Source organism: Drosophila nasuta, chromosome 3 (genome assembly GCF_023558535.2).
Source record: "Drosophila nasuta strain 15112-1781.00 chromosome 3, ASM2355853v1, whole genome shotgun sequence".
Classification (NCBI taxonomy): Eukaryota; Metazoa; Arthropoda; class Insecta; order Diptera; family Drosophilidae; genus Drosophila; species Drosophila nasuta.
The window spans coordinates 26,534,123-26,550,682 of NC_083457.1; the positions used below are offsets into that span (position 1 = coordinate 26,534,123).

At 42.0% G+C, this 16,560-nt stretch overlaps 4 protein-coding genes across 6 annotated transcripts in view; 1 reads left to right on the top strand and 3 right to left on the bottom strand.

The window, feature by feature from the left end:
• The window catches only part of LOC132793008 (transient receptor potential cation channel trpm), a 60,067-nt gene extending 56,597 nt beyond the window's left edge, over positions 1 to 3,470 (bottom strand). Inside the window, exons 1-2 of one of the 3 annotated variants that reach the window (XM_060802578.1) lie at positions 3,246 to 3,470; positions 1,172 to 1,393 (exon numbers count right to left, since the gene is read on the bottom strand). The gene's annotated coding sequence lies outside the window, so the exon portion shown is untranslated. Of the gene's footprint in view, positions 1 to 1,171; positions 1,992 to 3,245 lie in introns of those variants that run through there. The other 2 variants (XM_060802577.1, XM_060802583.1) reach the window with 2 other exon arrangements.
• Positions 3,471 to 4,413: 943 nt separating this feature from the next.
• On the bottom strand, positions 4,414 to 5,526 carry LOC132793522 (G patch domain and ankyrin repeat-containing protein 1 homolog). Its single transcript, XM_060803483.1, has one exon. The coding sequence runs from the start codon at positions 5,443 to 5,445 to the stop codon at positions 4,444 to 4,446; it is 1,002 nt and encodes a 333-aa protein (XP_060659466.1). The 5' UTR covers positions 5,446 to 5,526; the 3' UTR covers positions 4,414 to 4,443.
• Positions 5,527 to 5,792: 266 nt separating this feature from the next.
• LOC132793521 (DNA repair protein complementing XP-C cells homolog) lies at positions 5,793 to 11,985 on the top strand. The gene is made up of 6 exons (XM_060803482.1): positions 5,793 to 6,410; positions 6,473 to 7,299; positions 8,863 to 10,745; positions 10,854 to 11,321; positions 11,376 to 11,544; positions 11,601 to 11,985. Exons 1-6 carry the CDS (start codon positions 6,202 to 6,204, stop codon positions 11,876 to 11,878), a joined length of 3,834 nt encoding a protein of 1,277 aa, XP_060659465.1. The 5' UTR covers positions 5,793 to 6,201; the 3' UTR covers positions 11,879 to 11,985.
• Positions 11,986 to 12,043: 58 nt separating this feature from the next.
• Positions 12,044 to 16,379, bottom strand: LOC132793524 (uncharacterized). The gene is given in 5 exon segments (XM_060803488.1): positions 12,044 to 13,412; positions 13,450 to 13,725; positions 13,728 to 14,600; positions 14,792 to 16,102; positions 16,200 to 16,379. Coding segments are annotated over 5 exon segments (3,342 nt in total). The 5' UTR covers positions 16,245 to 16,379; the 3' UTR covers positions 12,044 to 12,575.
• Positions 16,380 to 16,560: the final 181 nt, after the last annotated feature.

The window sequence follows — 16,560 nt, forward strand, 5'->3', positions numbered from 1 at the left end:
GTTCTATCTAATGAAAAATATAAAATTGTTATAAAATTAAATAATGCAAGCATTCTTTAAAAAGAAAACTGCAAAGATTTAACTTAAATGCTTTTATTTTATTAAATAGCATTTTACTTGCATTCAATATAATGAAGGAAAATTTAAAATTATTTTTTTTTCAATTTTCAATATTTAAATGCCTTTTAATCAACACGAAGAATTGTTGTTTTTTCCATAAAAAAAAACTCTAAAAGTTATAAAAATAACATTCATTGCTGTTTACATTTTACTTGCTTTTTAATCAGCTTTTAAATTTTTATAACAGCTTTCTTGATATACAAAGACTATTTTTCCATAAATTTCAAACTACAAACATTAAATTGTTGATTGAATTTTTCGTACTTTTTAATCCACATTCAATACTTTAAGCTTATTCTCATATGCATCAAAATTTATTAGAACTTTCGCTTTGTTTTATTATTTACACTTTATACATAATTTAGTGACTTTGACTATTATTTCATGGCTGCTATTTATCAAGTAGTTGTATTCCACGCTATTGACATTAATTACGGCTGATTAAGCTTAAGATCCTTATCAGCTAAAAGCCACCGCAGAATTTTGGTCGAGTTTGGCAACAAAACTTCAGGACTAATTTCTGTTAATTTACCATGTGCAGGCAACAGACACGACGACTGATACTTGCAAGGAAAGTGGAAAGCGCCAAGTGCCAAGGAAAAGGAAAAAGGGAAAGTTCGGGCAACTTTTATACATTTTTTTTTTTGGTAAACTTTAAGCGCCGCTCATCGCGTGCATGTAATGTTAATGTGTATGTGCGTGTGTGTGTGTGGATAAGTGTGTGTTCTTTGCGCCTAATTGTATGTAGTAATTTATGTTGAAAGTTTTGCAAATTTCTCATTTCATGCGCTGCTGGGTATGCAACACTTTTCGCGTTATTAGAAAATTCTAGCAGGTGAGAGATTTATGCCAGTGCCATTAGGCTGCCAATTGCACAAATGGAGGCACTGGCCTCGAGTCTTCTATATACATATTTATATATAGTACACTGTACTATCTAGCTGTTCAAGTCATTTGCCAGGGACAGACAGATAGACAGGAGAATTCTTTCGTTTCATTTCACATCGCAATTTTGCTTAAATACATAATCTTTTATTCGTACTCGACTCACCTTTAAGATTTTCCTGGCATTTGCCGTGCTTAATGGAACGATGCGAACGAAGCGTCGAAAAATGCTGAAATAGCAATTATTGTTGTTTTCGTTTTGTTGTTGTTGTTGTTGTTATTTGGTTATTGTTGTTTGGCGTAGTATAATTCTATTATCTGCTTGTCTATTAGATTCGTTCCAGCTTATTGTTTATAATTGTTTTTATTATTATTTTTATTGTTATTGCTAATTTCACACAGTTTTAGATTAGATAAACAAACTAACACGGTTTTACAACATTTTCAAAGGTTCATTAGCCAAAAAAGCAAATACAATTTCTTAAGCACTTTTTCATTTATTTCCACTTGCGCTTTTCGCCTTTTCGTTTCTCAATTGTGGAATTTCAATTTCATTTAATTAGTATTTATTTAGCATTTTTTCTTGTATTTTTGTATTTTTTTTTTTTTTTTTATTGCAAATTACTTTATTTGTTTGTCTTTTTCCTTGAGTGTTGTTGTCTTGAGCAGCACAAAAGGAAACCGTTAAACTCAGCAGCTTCGAGTTAAAGTCGAAAAGATTCAGTTGAGTTGGCCCTGGCAATAACCCGGAACAACTTTTTGGCCGAAAAAAGAATTATTTATCTCAATTATGTTGTTTGTACGCCCAACTTGTGATTGTGCCTGAGTCTATATACTGAATATATAGTATGCATGTAGTATACTTAGTACTTTACGTTTTGTTTCATATGAAAATAAACATCTTGGATTTTCATTTGTTCTTTTCGATCTTGTTTTTCGCGTATTTGTTTGGTTTACGATATTAAAGATTTACGAGATTAGTTGACGTGTTTTATTTAAGATCTCCTCCATGAAGACGAACTATATAATGTGGTGTATACGTAATATCCAAGTGGGTTCTTGGCCTTGTTGATTGAGAAGAACTAACAAAAAAAAATAAGGCATATGACTGTAAACCTTTTTTAAACAAAACTCACACACTACATAAAGTGCGTAATTTATGGTTAGTTTTGCTCATTAACATTTTGTTTACATAAACATATAGAAAATATATGTGTAAAAAGAGTACATCTCATGATATTTATATATGTTGCCAGCAATAATAATCGTAAAAATCTATTGAGAAGTGTTATTTATTAAACCGCAGTGTTAATTTGGCAACACTTAAACGTTTTTAATTTTAATCGCTTTTGTGGTCATAAATATAAATAACCAAATATTCAATGAAAATAAATGGATGGAAAAACACTAAAAACGTTGCCTTCATTAAAAATGTATACAAATTAATTCAAATCAAACAGGAAAGCAAATTAGAAAATGCATTTGCAATGCAACGATCAGAGTATATTCGCCCCCTTCCCACTCGCCATCTCTCTCGCTCTCACTCCCACTATTGCATTCATCTCACTCAGTAGCTAAAACGAGAGCGAGCACGCGTCACATGTGGGTGAAGTGACGAGCGAGAGCGAGAGATTGCGGCGTAAAGTGGAGAAAACGAGATGGAAATGCAATGACAGATCAAACGAATTGAAAGGCTCTCGCAAAGTTCATGGAGAGCGAGCGGTCCATAGGGCATCATTCTGATCGCACAGCAGCAGCAGCAGAGTGAGTGGGAAAGGAGGCGGGAGAGCACGCACTGACTGTTCGTAGATTGCGAGATAAAAAGCCAAGGTACATTCTACATACACATGTACATTTGTACATATATTGTAAACCAAACAAAACACACGAAAATAAACGCTATGCGTTTGTATTTGCTCTACCGAAATAAACCATAAACCAAATATACATTGAATATTTTGCAACAACAGCAGCAGCACCTCACACACACACACACACAGCTAGACTCTTATTGCGTATGTGTATACTCCATATATATTATTAGCATTATTCAATTGTTGTCAAGTTCAATGCACACGCACTCGAAAAATCACATGGCGTGTACGACGCGAAATAATATGCACAACATTTATTTTGTTTTTGCCGCCGAATTCACATTTTTGTAATTAGATTCGATAATTTTTTGTTATCCGTCGCTAACTTTGTAAGTTTTGCGTAATATTTATTGTATATCTGCATACCTTGCTTTTCTTTTTGGTTTGTTTAATATTTACACTAAGCCACACGACGCCACAACAAAATGCTGAACGCACAAAATAAAACACAACGTCGGCATTTAAGTTATTAATTGATATGAAATTGAATTTTATTTTAATGTGGCCTGCTGCCGCGGAACATAAACCGAACACGTTGGGGCCGCAAACACAAATAAAAGCACAACACAACAAATGCGACGCTAATGTTCTTTTCTTTGCTGAGCGAGCGCCAACGTTTGCTTTGCGTTTTACTTTTTTACTTTTGTCTTTGCTTTTGCGCCGCCGAACAGCTGTTGATCAAAACTGGGGTAAGAACAGTGTTACCACACCGAAAAATGCCCAATTCCAATACGGAAAAAAAACGTTAGCGTCGCCCCCATTTAAATAGTAGTTGCTTTGCAATTGTCAAGGAATAACAACGGAATGCTCTTAATAATTATACGTCTCACATGTGAGCATGTTTTAATAATTACATTTTTACCGTTTACCTAGCTGACCTTCGTACTTTCAATTTAATTATGTACGTTACGTGCAGAAGAATTTTTTTGTATTATTTTAACACGCACAACGGTTATGATTTTTCTTTTTAGTAGTTAAACACAGGCGTAGCAGACGAAACGCAGCCAAACAACACGTCTAAACACAGCCACAGTCCGAACGCAACTGAACTGACAATTCGGAAACTTGCTTTATATACCTCAAGGATACTCACCGGCTTCAAGGGGTTAAGCAGCGCAAGATGCGCAGGCGCAAAGCGAAAACGGTGTCAGCAGCTGCAGGGTGAGAGCGGAGCCTTTGGCCTGTAAAGCAAACACAGCTTTCGCTTTCGCAACTCCAGGGGAAACTTCACGACGCAGCACTCCTTCCGCACCTTACCACCCCTCTACCATTCTTAATCTACAAAAGCAACAGCCTGCAACGGCCAACGGTTGTTAACGTTCAGTGTGTCCACCCCAACCAAAAAACATCACATAGGCAACGCGTAGCTCGGCTTTTGCCTGAGGAGGTCAGCACGACACGTGCTACAAATGTTTGTTGTGTCAGTGTGTGTGTGGGTGTGTTTTTGCTTGCTGCCCTGACCTAGGCAACCGCGAAAATGTTGTGTTGCAGCGACATTAGCCTAAATTCAAACATAACAGAAATCAAATGCGAATTATTTTGTGGTTTATTTACAATTTCAACATCAGCTCAACTCATGCCGCAGTCTGCGTTCCTGTCGCCAAGCTTGTAACTTCTCTTGCCTCATTTCGTTGCGTGTGCGATGTCGTGGCTGTTGCCCACTGCGTCGCCTTGTGGCTTCCGTGTCAAAGGCATTAAAATGTGTCACTCGCGCCGGGGATTGTTCAATTCCCAATCCGGTGCGTTGCTTGCGCAGCACCGTCTTCACCGGATAGAGGCGTCCGCTTTGTGTTGGTCCCAGGCCATGTTCGCGGTCCCAGCCCTGCTTCACCATCAGTTGCAGGCCGCGATTCTTGCCCGGAATGTTGAACTTTTGGAGTTTGTTGGCGGTCACTTGGGATTTACTGTTGAAACGATGTATGGTGGATGTTTGATGTGTGCGCCAGCTGGACTCCTTGTAATCCCTTTGGCAAAGGTCGCAGAAGAATGGCGTTGTCATTGCTGTAGATTCATCATCAACTGCATCATCTGTCGCATCAACAGAATTTCCCTGTTGCAGTAATTCTACAATAGTTACATGATTTTTCCTTTTTGCAAGTTGTAAAGCTGTGTTTCCGCTTCTGTCTTTGATTTCAGTACTTGCACCAAGTTGCAGTAACCAGGCAACAGAGTTTGTGGCGCCTTCACAAGCTGCCATCATCAATGCTGTCCAGCCATAAGTATCACAAGCGTTTAAGTCTGCCTCCTCCTCAATGCACATTTTACGCAATTCATTCACATTGTTACTCTGGGCCAAGCGGAAGAAGCGATTTCTGTCGTAGGGCAACTGTGGGGGTTCCTTAGGCCTTGAAGGACTTTTGGTTACTTTTCTAGCGGTTGCTGGCGTCTCCAGAACTTCCTGGTAAAACTGGTGCACTTCGTCTCCAGTGATGCCATCGATTTTATGCTTCTCAGGTTGCTGCTTTGCCTCTTCAGCAGCGCCAGCGCGTATAAAGCGTTTTAATGGCACATGCAGTGTAGTCAGTGCTCGCCAGTTTGGATGCAGCTCGTCTCCATTAGAATTCATGTCAAATGTTATTTTTTTAATATTTCTATTTCTCGAACAAAAATAAACAAATGACGGCCAGCGTTGCCACACAAATTTCCACTGATAAGAAAGGTTGACAATTTACGGTCACTCTTCATATCAATATATCGATATATTGCAAAACACATATTTTTGTTGTTATTTAAAAGTTTTTTGCCAAGTCGAAAGCAATATAACAGTTTTCTCACATGTGTTTTCAAAAACCTGGCGATTTTTTCTATATGTTTGTATATCGCATAGCCATTAAAATGCATATTTTCGAAATCTTGCCTGGGCACATTCGTCAAATAAAACAGCTTTAAAAAAAGCTTATTTTTAACAAACAAAATCGAAAATCCATCAGAATTGTTTGAAAAATTAATGAAATTGTTTAATTAATTCATTTTAACGGCCAAAACATTCATGTGTAGTATGAAAATCGATGTGTTAAATCATATTTATCGATAATTATTTCCCCGCTTCCGCCGCCAAGCAAACCAAGCGCGGAAATGTTAATTTCGCAAAATCGTTAAATTTCTGAAAACCAAAGCGAATTAAATTGTGTATTTTGCTGTGTTGATAATAAACAAATAACAAATGCGAATGCAAGTCAATTTAAATGTGTGTGAGCAGCAGTAAAGGAAGCTTAAGCATTCCAAAAACTGCGCAGTAAAAATCAATAACTGTAAGTGGCACTCACACACACACGGAGAGGTAGGAAGAACAGTTCGACAGCGAGCAACAAGCAAACACACGATGTCCGACGAAGAAGAAGAGTCCTTGTCCGAGGGCTTCTCGGCCAGTGAAGAGGACGAGTGGAAGCCAACAAAAGATGCACGCGGTGGCGAATCGTCTGACGATGATGACAGCGAATTTGAGGAGCTGCCTCCCCAAGCAGGAGCCGGAGGAGCAGCTTCTGCTGGCGCCAGCGGACGCTCCTCGGCGTCGAGTGCATCCAAAAAGAGGTAAGTCCAGATAGAAATTATTTCCATGTATCCATGTCATTTAAGTAATCTCATTGTCACAGAGAACAAAAGTCACCCAGCGGCATCAAAGGAGCATCCGTTAAGAAACGCAAACCCAGTGGTCAATCATTGCGCTCCAAACTGTACAACAAGTATCGGCCGCCGCCAAAAACATTTCCCACATCGCCCACACAGAACTCGCCAACGGCATCGGGTTCAAACAGTCGAGGAACGGCTTCAAAAAACGCCAAAACGCCCAATGAAAGCAACAACGGTGACTCCAGCAGCGAATCAAGTGTTGAGGATTATTTAGTGAATCCGGCAGAGTTGGATCTACGATCCAGTTTCTTTACGGCCACCAAAGAGAAGTCGCCAGCGCCACAATTCGATTGCAATGCAGGCATCACGAATCTCACAGATTCCGGTTCGGGTTCCGAGGATAACAACGACAGCAGCATGGAAGATAATGCTGCTGGCAATAAAGCATTCGATTTTCGTGATCTTCTCGAGAATGCCAACAGCCTGGAACGTACCAGAGAGGCACTGCTTAGCAAGCGCAATGTGACATGCAATCCAACATCATCTGGATGCCCCGATGGGAATCTCACAACAAACGCTGCCACAATGGATGTCAATGCATTGCTTGCATTGGGCGAAAACCAAAACTACGCAAAAGAGACGGACACAACAACAACAGCAACAGTGACTAAGGATCGCCGACGAGTAGCAGGAGGTGGAGCAGCTGCATCGCAGCCACCACCACTCGATGGTCCATCGCGTCTCAGTAAGACGAAATCGACGCGCATCAAACGCCACACAAAGACACGACCAGCGTCCACTGTGGTGGCTGGCGGCGACACCGATGACTCTGACTTTGAGGAAGTTGCAGGTAGGAAACGCAATTAGACACACAAAAAAAAGAATGATTGTCGAAGTAGTTTTAAATGTGTAAGCGAACAAAAAAGGGGTTGTTTGTTATTTGTTGTCTTGTTGAATGGTAGTTAGAATTCCTTGTATCTGATTACAAAACACAAAAAAAAGCTTCCAAATTGCTCCGTATGAGACTGCGTAGTGTTTTTTGAGAGTGTGTGCAAGATATGACAAAAAAAAATCATATATATAAACTATATTTCTACAGTGTAATGCATAAATTACAAATAAGCTAAGTTCTCACAGTTTGCATATTTAGTTGTCAGTACTATATATTCCAACTGAACTGTGGAACCTAGATCTTATAGTCGATTAGACTGAAATAGCGTTGAAACCAAGATATAAACGGCTTTAGTTACAAAAAAACGCTTAAACGCTCCCCTTCCATAAACAAAACTGCGGCCTAAAAATACTCACTAAAACTCATACTACCTACTAAACTCTTAACTAACTCCAAACACTAAGCGATCTCAAAAGTGTAAATGCTTTTTAATCCAATTATAATTTACGTTCGTTTAATTTTCGTACAACAAAATCGGAAGAGAGACAATGAAGAAAGGGAATGAAACTACAACTACAAATATTAAAAGCTTCTCAATGTCATAAAACACAATACTTTGATTAGATGTTTGTGTCTCAATTGTTGTTTAATCGTAACAATAGCAAACATATTAACGATTCTAAATGTGGTTGAAAATAAATACATAAATACATATATACAAACATAAATACTTCGCATACTTTAAATATTATTTGCACACATGCACACATAATAAATGAAACGAACTAATTAAGGATTAACAAGTTGTATACTTCAAGGATGCATTTATTTTATTGATTTCAATTCATTTCATTTGCCTAAGATAGTAAAAAGACTAGCGAGCGCATCGAAATCGAAATCAAAATGCTAAATTCGAAATAAAGAATAATAATTATACAAAACGAAAAAGAGAAAAATGAATACGTAAAATGCACTTACTTTATGGCAATTTCAAGTGTTTCAGTAACATTAAAAAACAAAACAAAAATATATATATATTAAATGATGACGAAGGAAATAAATAGCTAACTGATTAGAACTGATGTTAAACGAATTTACTTTAGCAAAATTGTATTCATTCCACAAAAAAACACTAAAAAAACATATACATATAAATAAAATGCATTCGAAAAAGAAATGCAAAAAATAAAGAGATATAAAGTCAATAATAATAATAAATGCATAATTTTAGCGCAATTTAGTAAATGTTAAATGTATTTAATTCAAGAATTAATTAACAATTTGAAATGCACATCAAATGAAATAAATAAATGCAAAGTGTTTGAATGAAATAAACTAACTAAAAATGAGCAGAAACTCACTAAAGTTCTTTTGTTTTGCATTTGTGCTTGCCTAACTAAAACTAGCAACAAAAACTAGATTGAACATACATATGTAGCTCTCCTTTTGCTCCTCCAAATCATCAATACCTAGAACGTCGCCTCATTCAAAACACCCAACTTCCCCCACTTCCATTCACAGACGCGCAACTGAGCAGCGACAACGAGGATGCTGCCACACCAAACATATCTGGTGATCTGGAAATCCATGTGGGACTCCCATCGCGTCATCCCACCAAAGAGCAGAAGACACAGCTTGAACTGGAGAATGCACTGAAGCGTCGCATGAATCGTGACATCAAAGATCGCCAGTTGCTCATGCACAAAGTGAGTCTGTTGTGTCTGATATCACGCAGCCTCAAATACAATCGACTGCTTAGCGATACCGCTTTGATGGAGGCGTCCCTTAAGCTGCTGCCAAGCAAGAATTCGTATCCCACCGAACGTGGCGTTGAATTGAAGTATCTTCAGTCGTTTATCACCTGGTTTAAAGTGGCTATCAAGCTTCGCAGTCAAGACTTGTATCCCGCCAAGACGGCGAGCACAAAGCGTGGCATTATCGACGAGCTGTTGGCGCAAATCAAACGCAAGGAGGCACGTTGCAAGCAGGATATGATCCTCATATTCATTGTACTTGCACGTAGCATGGGCATGAACTGTCGCCTCATTGTCAACATGCAGCCAATGGCACTAAAACCTCAAGCGAGTGATTTGATAACAATTAAGATGAAGCCGGATGACAAGAAAGGACAAGCAAAGAACGATGCGGATGGGGCGGAGTCGGAGACGGATGAAGAGTCCGACAGCAAGCCCAAAAAAGCAAAATCCACAGCAAGCAAATCAGCACAAGTACTTAAAAGTAATGCAAGCAGCTCAAAGGCAACTAAAGTAGAGGCGAAGACAAGTTCGAAAGCTGCAACAAAAACCGTCAACAAAGAGACCGAAAAGGAGGCGAAGACAAGCTCAAAAGCTGCAACAAAAACCGTCAACAAAGAGACCGAAAAGGAGGCGAAGACAAGTTCGAAAGCTGCAACAAAAACTGTTAAGAAAGAGACCGAAACGAGTGGATCAAGTGCTGGTCGCAGTTCCAAGTCTAAGGTCTTGCCAAGCAAGAGTCTAGATAGCAACTCCGAGCTGGACATGAAACCCAGCACTTCCAGATCTATCTCCTCCAGTCGCAAGGCAACAGAAAGCAACAGCAGTGCTGAGAAGTCTACAAAGCCGCAGTTGACGCGTCTTAAACGTAGCAGCAACCCAACTGAAACAGAAGGCGGAAAGAAACCTAAGCTGAGCTTGAAAATCGAAGAAACGCCGATTGCTCGCCGCACCCGCAAAGCATCTGCCGATGCAGAGAACGTGGCCGCATTTCCGGCGGACAAAATTGGCTCGCCCGTCATACCCAAGTTGGTGCTGCCCTGCGCTAAGGTGAAGAATGCCAAGCACAGCGACACAGAGAATGCCAATCCCAGTCAAACCCTGGCAGCTAAAAGCGATACGCGTTCGCGCAGCAAATCGCCCAAAGTGCACATATCACCCGTGTTTCTCAAAGGCCACAGCAATGAACCCGAGGAACCCAAAGCGAGCAAAGTAGTCAAGAGCAGGCGAGGTGATGTGAAGCCTAAAATCTCACCCACATTTCTGCAAGCAGCTGAGCCTGCCCAGCTACGCACTCGCCAGCAGCGGGCAAAGGCGCAAAGCATTCCACAACTCGATGGCGGCGACGATAGTTTGCCTGTGCCTAAGAAGCGACCCAAGCTGGAGAAGCTCAAGGCTCACAGCCGATCCACGGAGGATACAGATGAGTCGACGCCCACTAAGCAAATTAAGAAGGCTCCTGTGCTGCCTAAGGCGGTGCAGCACTTACGCAAGGATCGACGTGTGCTCTCCACGGACGATGAGAGTGTCAAGGATAAGCGGAAGACAACGGCCTCGGATATGTGGGTGGAGGTTTGGTCCGATGTGGAGGAGCAATGGATATGCATTGATTTGTTCAAGGGCAAATTGCACTGCGTCGACACCATAAGGGTAAGCAAGGTTTATAAAGGTGGCTCGAAAAGGATATGCTAGATTCGCTTGCTATCCTCAACACCATGCTACATTTTTCCCCCAAGTCTGATCTCTTTGAGCTTGCAGCGCAATGCCACCTCGAATCTGGCCTATGTGTTTGCCTTCCAAGACGATCAGAGTCTTAAGGATGTGACAGCACGATACTGCTCCAGCTGGACGACAACAGTGCGCAAGTCGCGTGTGGAAAAGGTCTGGCTAAATGAGATTTTGGCCCCATATTTGGGACGTCGCACCAAGCGCGACATATGCGAGGATGAGCAGATGCGCCGCATACACTCCGACAAGCCGTTGCCCAAGTCCATAAGCGAGTTCAAGGATCATCCGTTGTATGCGCTGGAAAGACATCTACTCAAATTCCAGGCCATCTATCCGGCCGATGCGCCCACGGTGGGTTTCATACGCGGCGAGGCAATCTATTCACGTGACTGCGTTCAGGTGCTGCACTCGCGTGACATTTGGCTGAAGAGTGCGCGTGTGGTGAAGCTGGGCGAACAGCCCTACAAGGTTGTCAAGGCACGCCCCAAATGGGATAGGGTAAGCCAAGTTTACTCACTCAATAACAAGACTAAATGGTATTCTTTATTGTAGTTAACGCGCACTGTTATCAAGGATCAGCCGCTGGAGATATTTGGATATTGGCAGACACAGGATTATGAGCCGCCCACAGCTGAAAATGGCATTGTGCCACGCAATGCTTACGGCAATGTGGAGCTTTTCAAAGAGTGCATGCTGCCCAAGAAAACCGTGCATCTAAGATGTGAGTTTTAAGTCTATCTATTTAAACAGATTTGGATTCAATAAGTTTTTTTCTAGTGCCCGGTTTGATGCGTGTCTGCAAGAAGCTGAACATTGATTGCGCCAATGCTGTGATTGGTTTTGATTTCCATCAGGGCGCTTGTCATCCCATGTACGATGGATTCATTGTTTGCGAAGAATTTGGCGAGCTTGTCACTGCCGCCTGGGAGGAGGATCAACAGGAGCAGGCGCGCAAGGAGCAGGAGAAATATGAGGCACGTGTCTATGGCAATTGGAAGAAATTGATTAAGGGTTTGCTCATTCGCGAGCGCCTCAAGAAGAAATACAACTTTTAAAAAGCAAAATGTGGTTGTAACGTCCTTTTTTTATGTTATATTGTATTTTTGTACTTTTGCCTAAGTTGTATTAATGTTAAAATAAACAAACTGAGTTACATTCGAAATCTATTTTCTTTTTCTGGAAGAATCAAAAGTTTGGAACTAGGTTTGGAATGCATTTATTTAGCGATTGTTTAAAATTGCATTTTGCTTTAACTTTACATACATAAATATAAAGACAATAAGTACATAATTATTATTAAAAATAAATTCCTATCTTCCGATAATATACAAAATGATGTCTTCAATGGAACAAGAGATTTTAGAGACAATAATACCGAAATGGCTATAGTAGTTACAGTTATAGTTAAAAGTTATAAGATATACATTAAGTAAATGGTTTAGTTTAAGACTCTTCGTTTGTGTTCTTGGAAATTGTAAGCGAATTGAATACAGATTCTTTGCGCTATCATTCTCTCTATCATAAGTACATTTTTTGTGTGAAGAAAATGCTGTTGAGATACAAATGAAATAAAATCGAATAGGGAAATCAGAGATACGTTTGGCAACATAACCATTTATGGTTTGTTCGGCTTGGCAAATAACAAAATAATAGTTACAAATTAAAACTTTGGTGAGCAATACATAATTTCAACAAGTACGTGCTGGATTCTCATCATCATCATCATCATCAAATTCGTTAACAATTCTTCGACTAGTTTGTGGCTTCTGTAGTGTTGCTAGCGCCTCTGCTGCTGCTCCGCGGTTCTCTACGTTGTGCCTGCAGATACTCGGAGTACATGCGTCTGGCCTGATTGAGCACACGGGTCACATCATGTTTGCGCACCATCTTATCGAAGTGCATCGCAATCTCATTGTAATCCATGGCCGCCTTTATGATCGTGTTGCGATGTTGCAGCAACAGCGTCAGGCAGAGAAACATCAGGAACGCATTGCCACCACCAAATTCACTGGGCGGCGGCAATGCTGCTGCCGAACTATTCAATCCGTTCATTGGCGAGGAAGTGGCGCGATTCGGTGACCGTGAGTAGGATGTGTAGGCGCTCTCATCGTCCGCATTCGTTGCAATCTCCACCATGGCGGGTGCTGCCACACGATTGGGTTCCGTTGAGATGGGCATTATGACCTCGGGCATGCTGCTGCTGTTGCGCATGACGCCGCCGCTGCCATCCAAGAGCAAATTGTCCTCGATGAAGGGGTTTGCCGTGTGCGTATCAGGTGGTTGCACGCTGTTGCTTTTAGCGGCAGTCAAACGCTGTCGTCGTCGCATGTGCAACTCACTCACATCGGGGCAGGTGATAATCTCATTCTCCTTCAGATCGTCGACCATGTCGAGTGTGTCCTTGTCGAGTTTCTCGTACTCAATGTCATCGACAACAGTGACGGGTATTTGCTTTTCCGTAAACGGCAGTCCAAACACTTGACGATCCAAGTTCTCAGCCTCAAGTCGAAGTTCACGCGTTATGGCGTTTGTCATGGGATAATACTCTTGATCTTGATCCTGATCGGGTGTGCTTTCTTCTGGTTGCTGCTGTTGCTCCACAGTCTGTGCTTGCTCCGGGGGACACTGCATTGAGATCGAGCTGTAGACTGTAGCTACTAAGTTCCTGCGCCTGTTGAATGGCTGTGGCTGCTGTTGAGGCGCTCCAGCTGGTCTCGGGAATGGACGAGGAATCGGATTCATCTAGCGAACTCCCCAGATGTCCGCTCTTGGTCAACTGCACCACTGGTTTGCTGATGTGCTGTTGCAGTTGTTGTATTTGCTGCTGTGGCTTTTCGCTGATTTGCAGCTGCGTTGCCAAACGATCCGAAATGCGATTTTTGTTAATCGTTGCAAAGTTGAGAGAAATTCGTTAAAGTTCTTGACCAGTTTGGGTGGCGTCTTATTAGTGGTGCTATCGTCGCCACCGCCGCCGCCATCAAATGACATGCCCATGCGACTGGTGGCCGCAATTTTCTCCTTGAGATCCTTAAAATGACCGCCGCTTGTGGTGCTGACGCGTTTGACGCTTTCACTGACTGTGGTGGCATTGGATGCCAATTGCTTGGCAATGATATTGCTTACATTGAGAATGCTCTTCTGCTGCAACTTGGCCAAGCCTTGGGCCTTTCTATCGGCCATACTACTCTCCCTCTCCTTTGCTCCCTCCAGCTGATTGGATGACGAAGACGAACTGCTTAAAAAGGCGCGTGCGGCATTCGGATTATTGTTATGATTCGGTTGCAGTGCGTCATCCTTAAAGGGATTCGTTTCATGGAACTGCGGCGGCGATGCTGACAACAACTCTTCCTTGCGATCAAACACATCGTCATCGGTGTCCTCGCTAGCCGACAATTCCTGCACTGACTTCGCATTGCTTTCGGCAACGCCACCTTCGATTAGAGCCAACATTTTCGACTCATCCAAGCTCTGATGTGCCTTGGACGAGACGCGTCGCTGTCGACGCGCTGCATGCCGTGACATATTGTCATCCAGACTGTGATTCAGTCGCTTCGAGTTGTCCAGCGCATTATTGCCGCCAGCTGTTGTACCCAACGAGGAGCTGAGTGAACTCAACGATGCCGAGGAGCTTTGTCGCCGCAATGCGCACACTTTGGTATAAGGATTCTCTCGTGGCTTGGTCAGCAGATACGAAGGACTTGTTGGAGTGGCGCTGTACGAGGTTGAGAAAGTGCTCGCACTATTCGGCGCCGAAGCCTCCGCAACAGGCACAAATTCCTGCAATTATTAATGCGAATATTAATAAAGTAAATAAAATATAAGACTCTTAATATGAATATGAAACTAGACTATATTTCATTATGGAGTAGTTTCGAATTATTATTCGCAATTTCCATAAAATTATCTTGGCTGTGCAATTAAATTTACATGTCTATCGACTTGCATAATTAAATAAAAAGAAAACCAACCTTATCGAAAAGTGACAATTCCTTGGTGCCATTGTTGTCATAGCAAAAGGAGCTCCATTGCACCTCCAGCATGCGCAGCGCATCTTCGAAGGGAAACTCCCGCTTCAACTCCAACAGCAACCAGCGATAGCAGAACAACAAATCATCTGCTTGCTGCGATTTGAGATACTCCCAGAATTCCGGATCATAGAAACTCAATGCCTCCGTGAGATGGGCAAACTTCTGTGTCATGGCAACGCCATCGAGCATAAAATTACCCCGCACTCTCGCCATGATCGCACAGAAGCAAATATAGGCCTGTGCCTCGTCATTCATGGTGACGAGCAGCGGTGATGCGATGTCTGACATGCCCTGGCAATAGCTGACCACCGGATGATTCAGTGCATATGTGGTCAGTATGTTGAACAATGACGCAATGTTCTGATTGTCATCACTGCCTGCATAGAACGGATGCAATCGATCCGTGCGCAGCACATCCTTCTTCACCATGCTCGTCACATACGCTAGCTCACCGGCCACATTGCCACGTTGCACCGCCGTCTTCCACGTATCGCGCAGCTTGCAATATTGCTCCGATTTGCGACGCATAAACTCCATACGCTGATGCCCATCCATGGGCAGGCCATGCACACCGCTGGGATACACGTTGAGTAAGTGCTTCCAGACAACACGTCGCAAACTGGGCTCAATTCCGCCCAAAAAGATAATTTTGCGCAGCTCATCGTTGCGCTGAATCTGTCCCAACGCATCGAGGAATAAACGAAACTCACTGTCACACATGGGCGGACGTGGGGGCAAATTGGCCATGTGCTCGTCGGATAGATTGAAGGCCTTCTGCACTATGGAAAAGGTCTTTTCCATTTGATTCATAATCAGGCCCGGCAGTTTTGTTTGCATATGTTGTACATACTTCTGCGAGACGCCCAGAGACTGCAGAGGCGAGACGCTAGCGGACAAGGATGCAGAGCTGTTGCTGGAGACTCGGCGCTCCGAAGCGCTTGTGTCGTTGCTTGTGTCACATTCACGCACTACGGTAAAGGGTTTTACATCGATTTGCAGCATTAGACACGGTTCTGAGGAGGTTTGTATGGATATATTGTGTATGCGAAGAAATGCAGCGTCCAAATCCCAATCGGAGAGCACAGCAAGATAGATTTCATTGCCAGCTGGATCGAAGGCCTTGTACTTGATGGCAAAGTCAGATTTAATGTCAAAGGCCTTCGCCAACAATGAGTAGAGTACCTCCAATGTGGTGATTTGTGGATCCACAGAGAATTTACGCCATTCTGGCGGTCTGGTGGCTTCATTTTTCTATTTTGTGTGTGGGAGAAAGCAGAAGAATGGTTGAAAAAATGTTAGTCCTTTGTTGTCTCGTTTAAGGGATGAGCGTGGCCACGCCGCGACATACCTTAACTTTGACGCGTACCGCCTCTCTGGGATAAATGCCAGCCATATTGTTATTGTGTTTGCACTTTGTAACTAACTTAATTCCATTATTATTTTATTATAATCATTGAGCAATCTATTAATGCTCTTTGTTGTTACGCCATCTATTGGAAGCAGTGCTGGTAAGCGAACTATATTACTATTTTAACTGACAGCACTTCAGTCAGGGCTGCTACACTGCAGCTAAAATACTGAAAAATTATTTTTTGACTGCTGTCACATATCAATCTTTAAATGCCGTTACTCATATTTGTTGAGAGAAGAGTACTAAAGCAAACACTCTAGACAGTCTGCAGTTTTCTGTTTTTATTTTTTATTTTATT

What these genes read in the sequence shown, in the direction of transcription:
- LOC132793522 (XM_060803483.1), bottom strand. Translation starts at nt 5,445, where the DNA reads ATGAATTCTAATGGAGACGAGCTGCATCCAAACTGGCGAGCACTGACT.
- LOC132793521 (XM_060803482.1), top strand. Translation starts at nt 6,202, where the DNA reads ATGTCCGACGAAGAAGAAGAGTCCTTGTCCGAGGGCTTCTCGGCCAGT. An exon ending in TCGAGTGCATCCAAAAAGAG is followed by an intron (nt 6,411 to 6,472) that starts GTAAGTCCAGAT and finishes TCATTGTCACAG; the next exon opens with AGAACAAAAGTCACCCAGCG. An exon ending in TGACTTTGAGGAAGTTGCAG is followed by an intron (nt 7,300 to 8,862) that starts GTAGGAAACGCA and finishes TTCCATTCACAG; the next exon opens with ACGCGCAACTGAGCAGCGAC.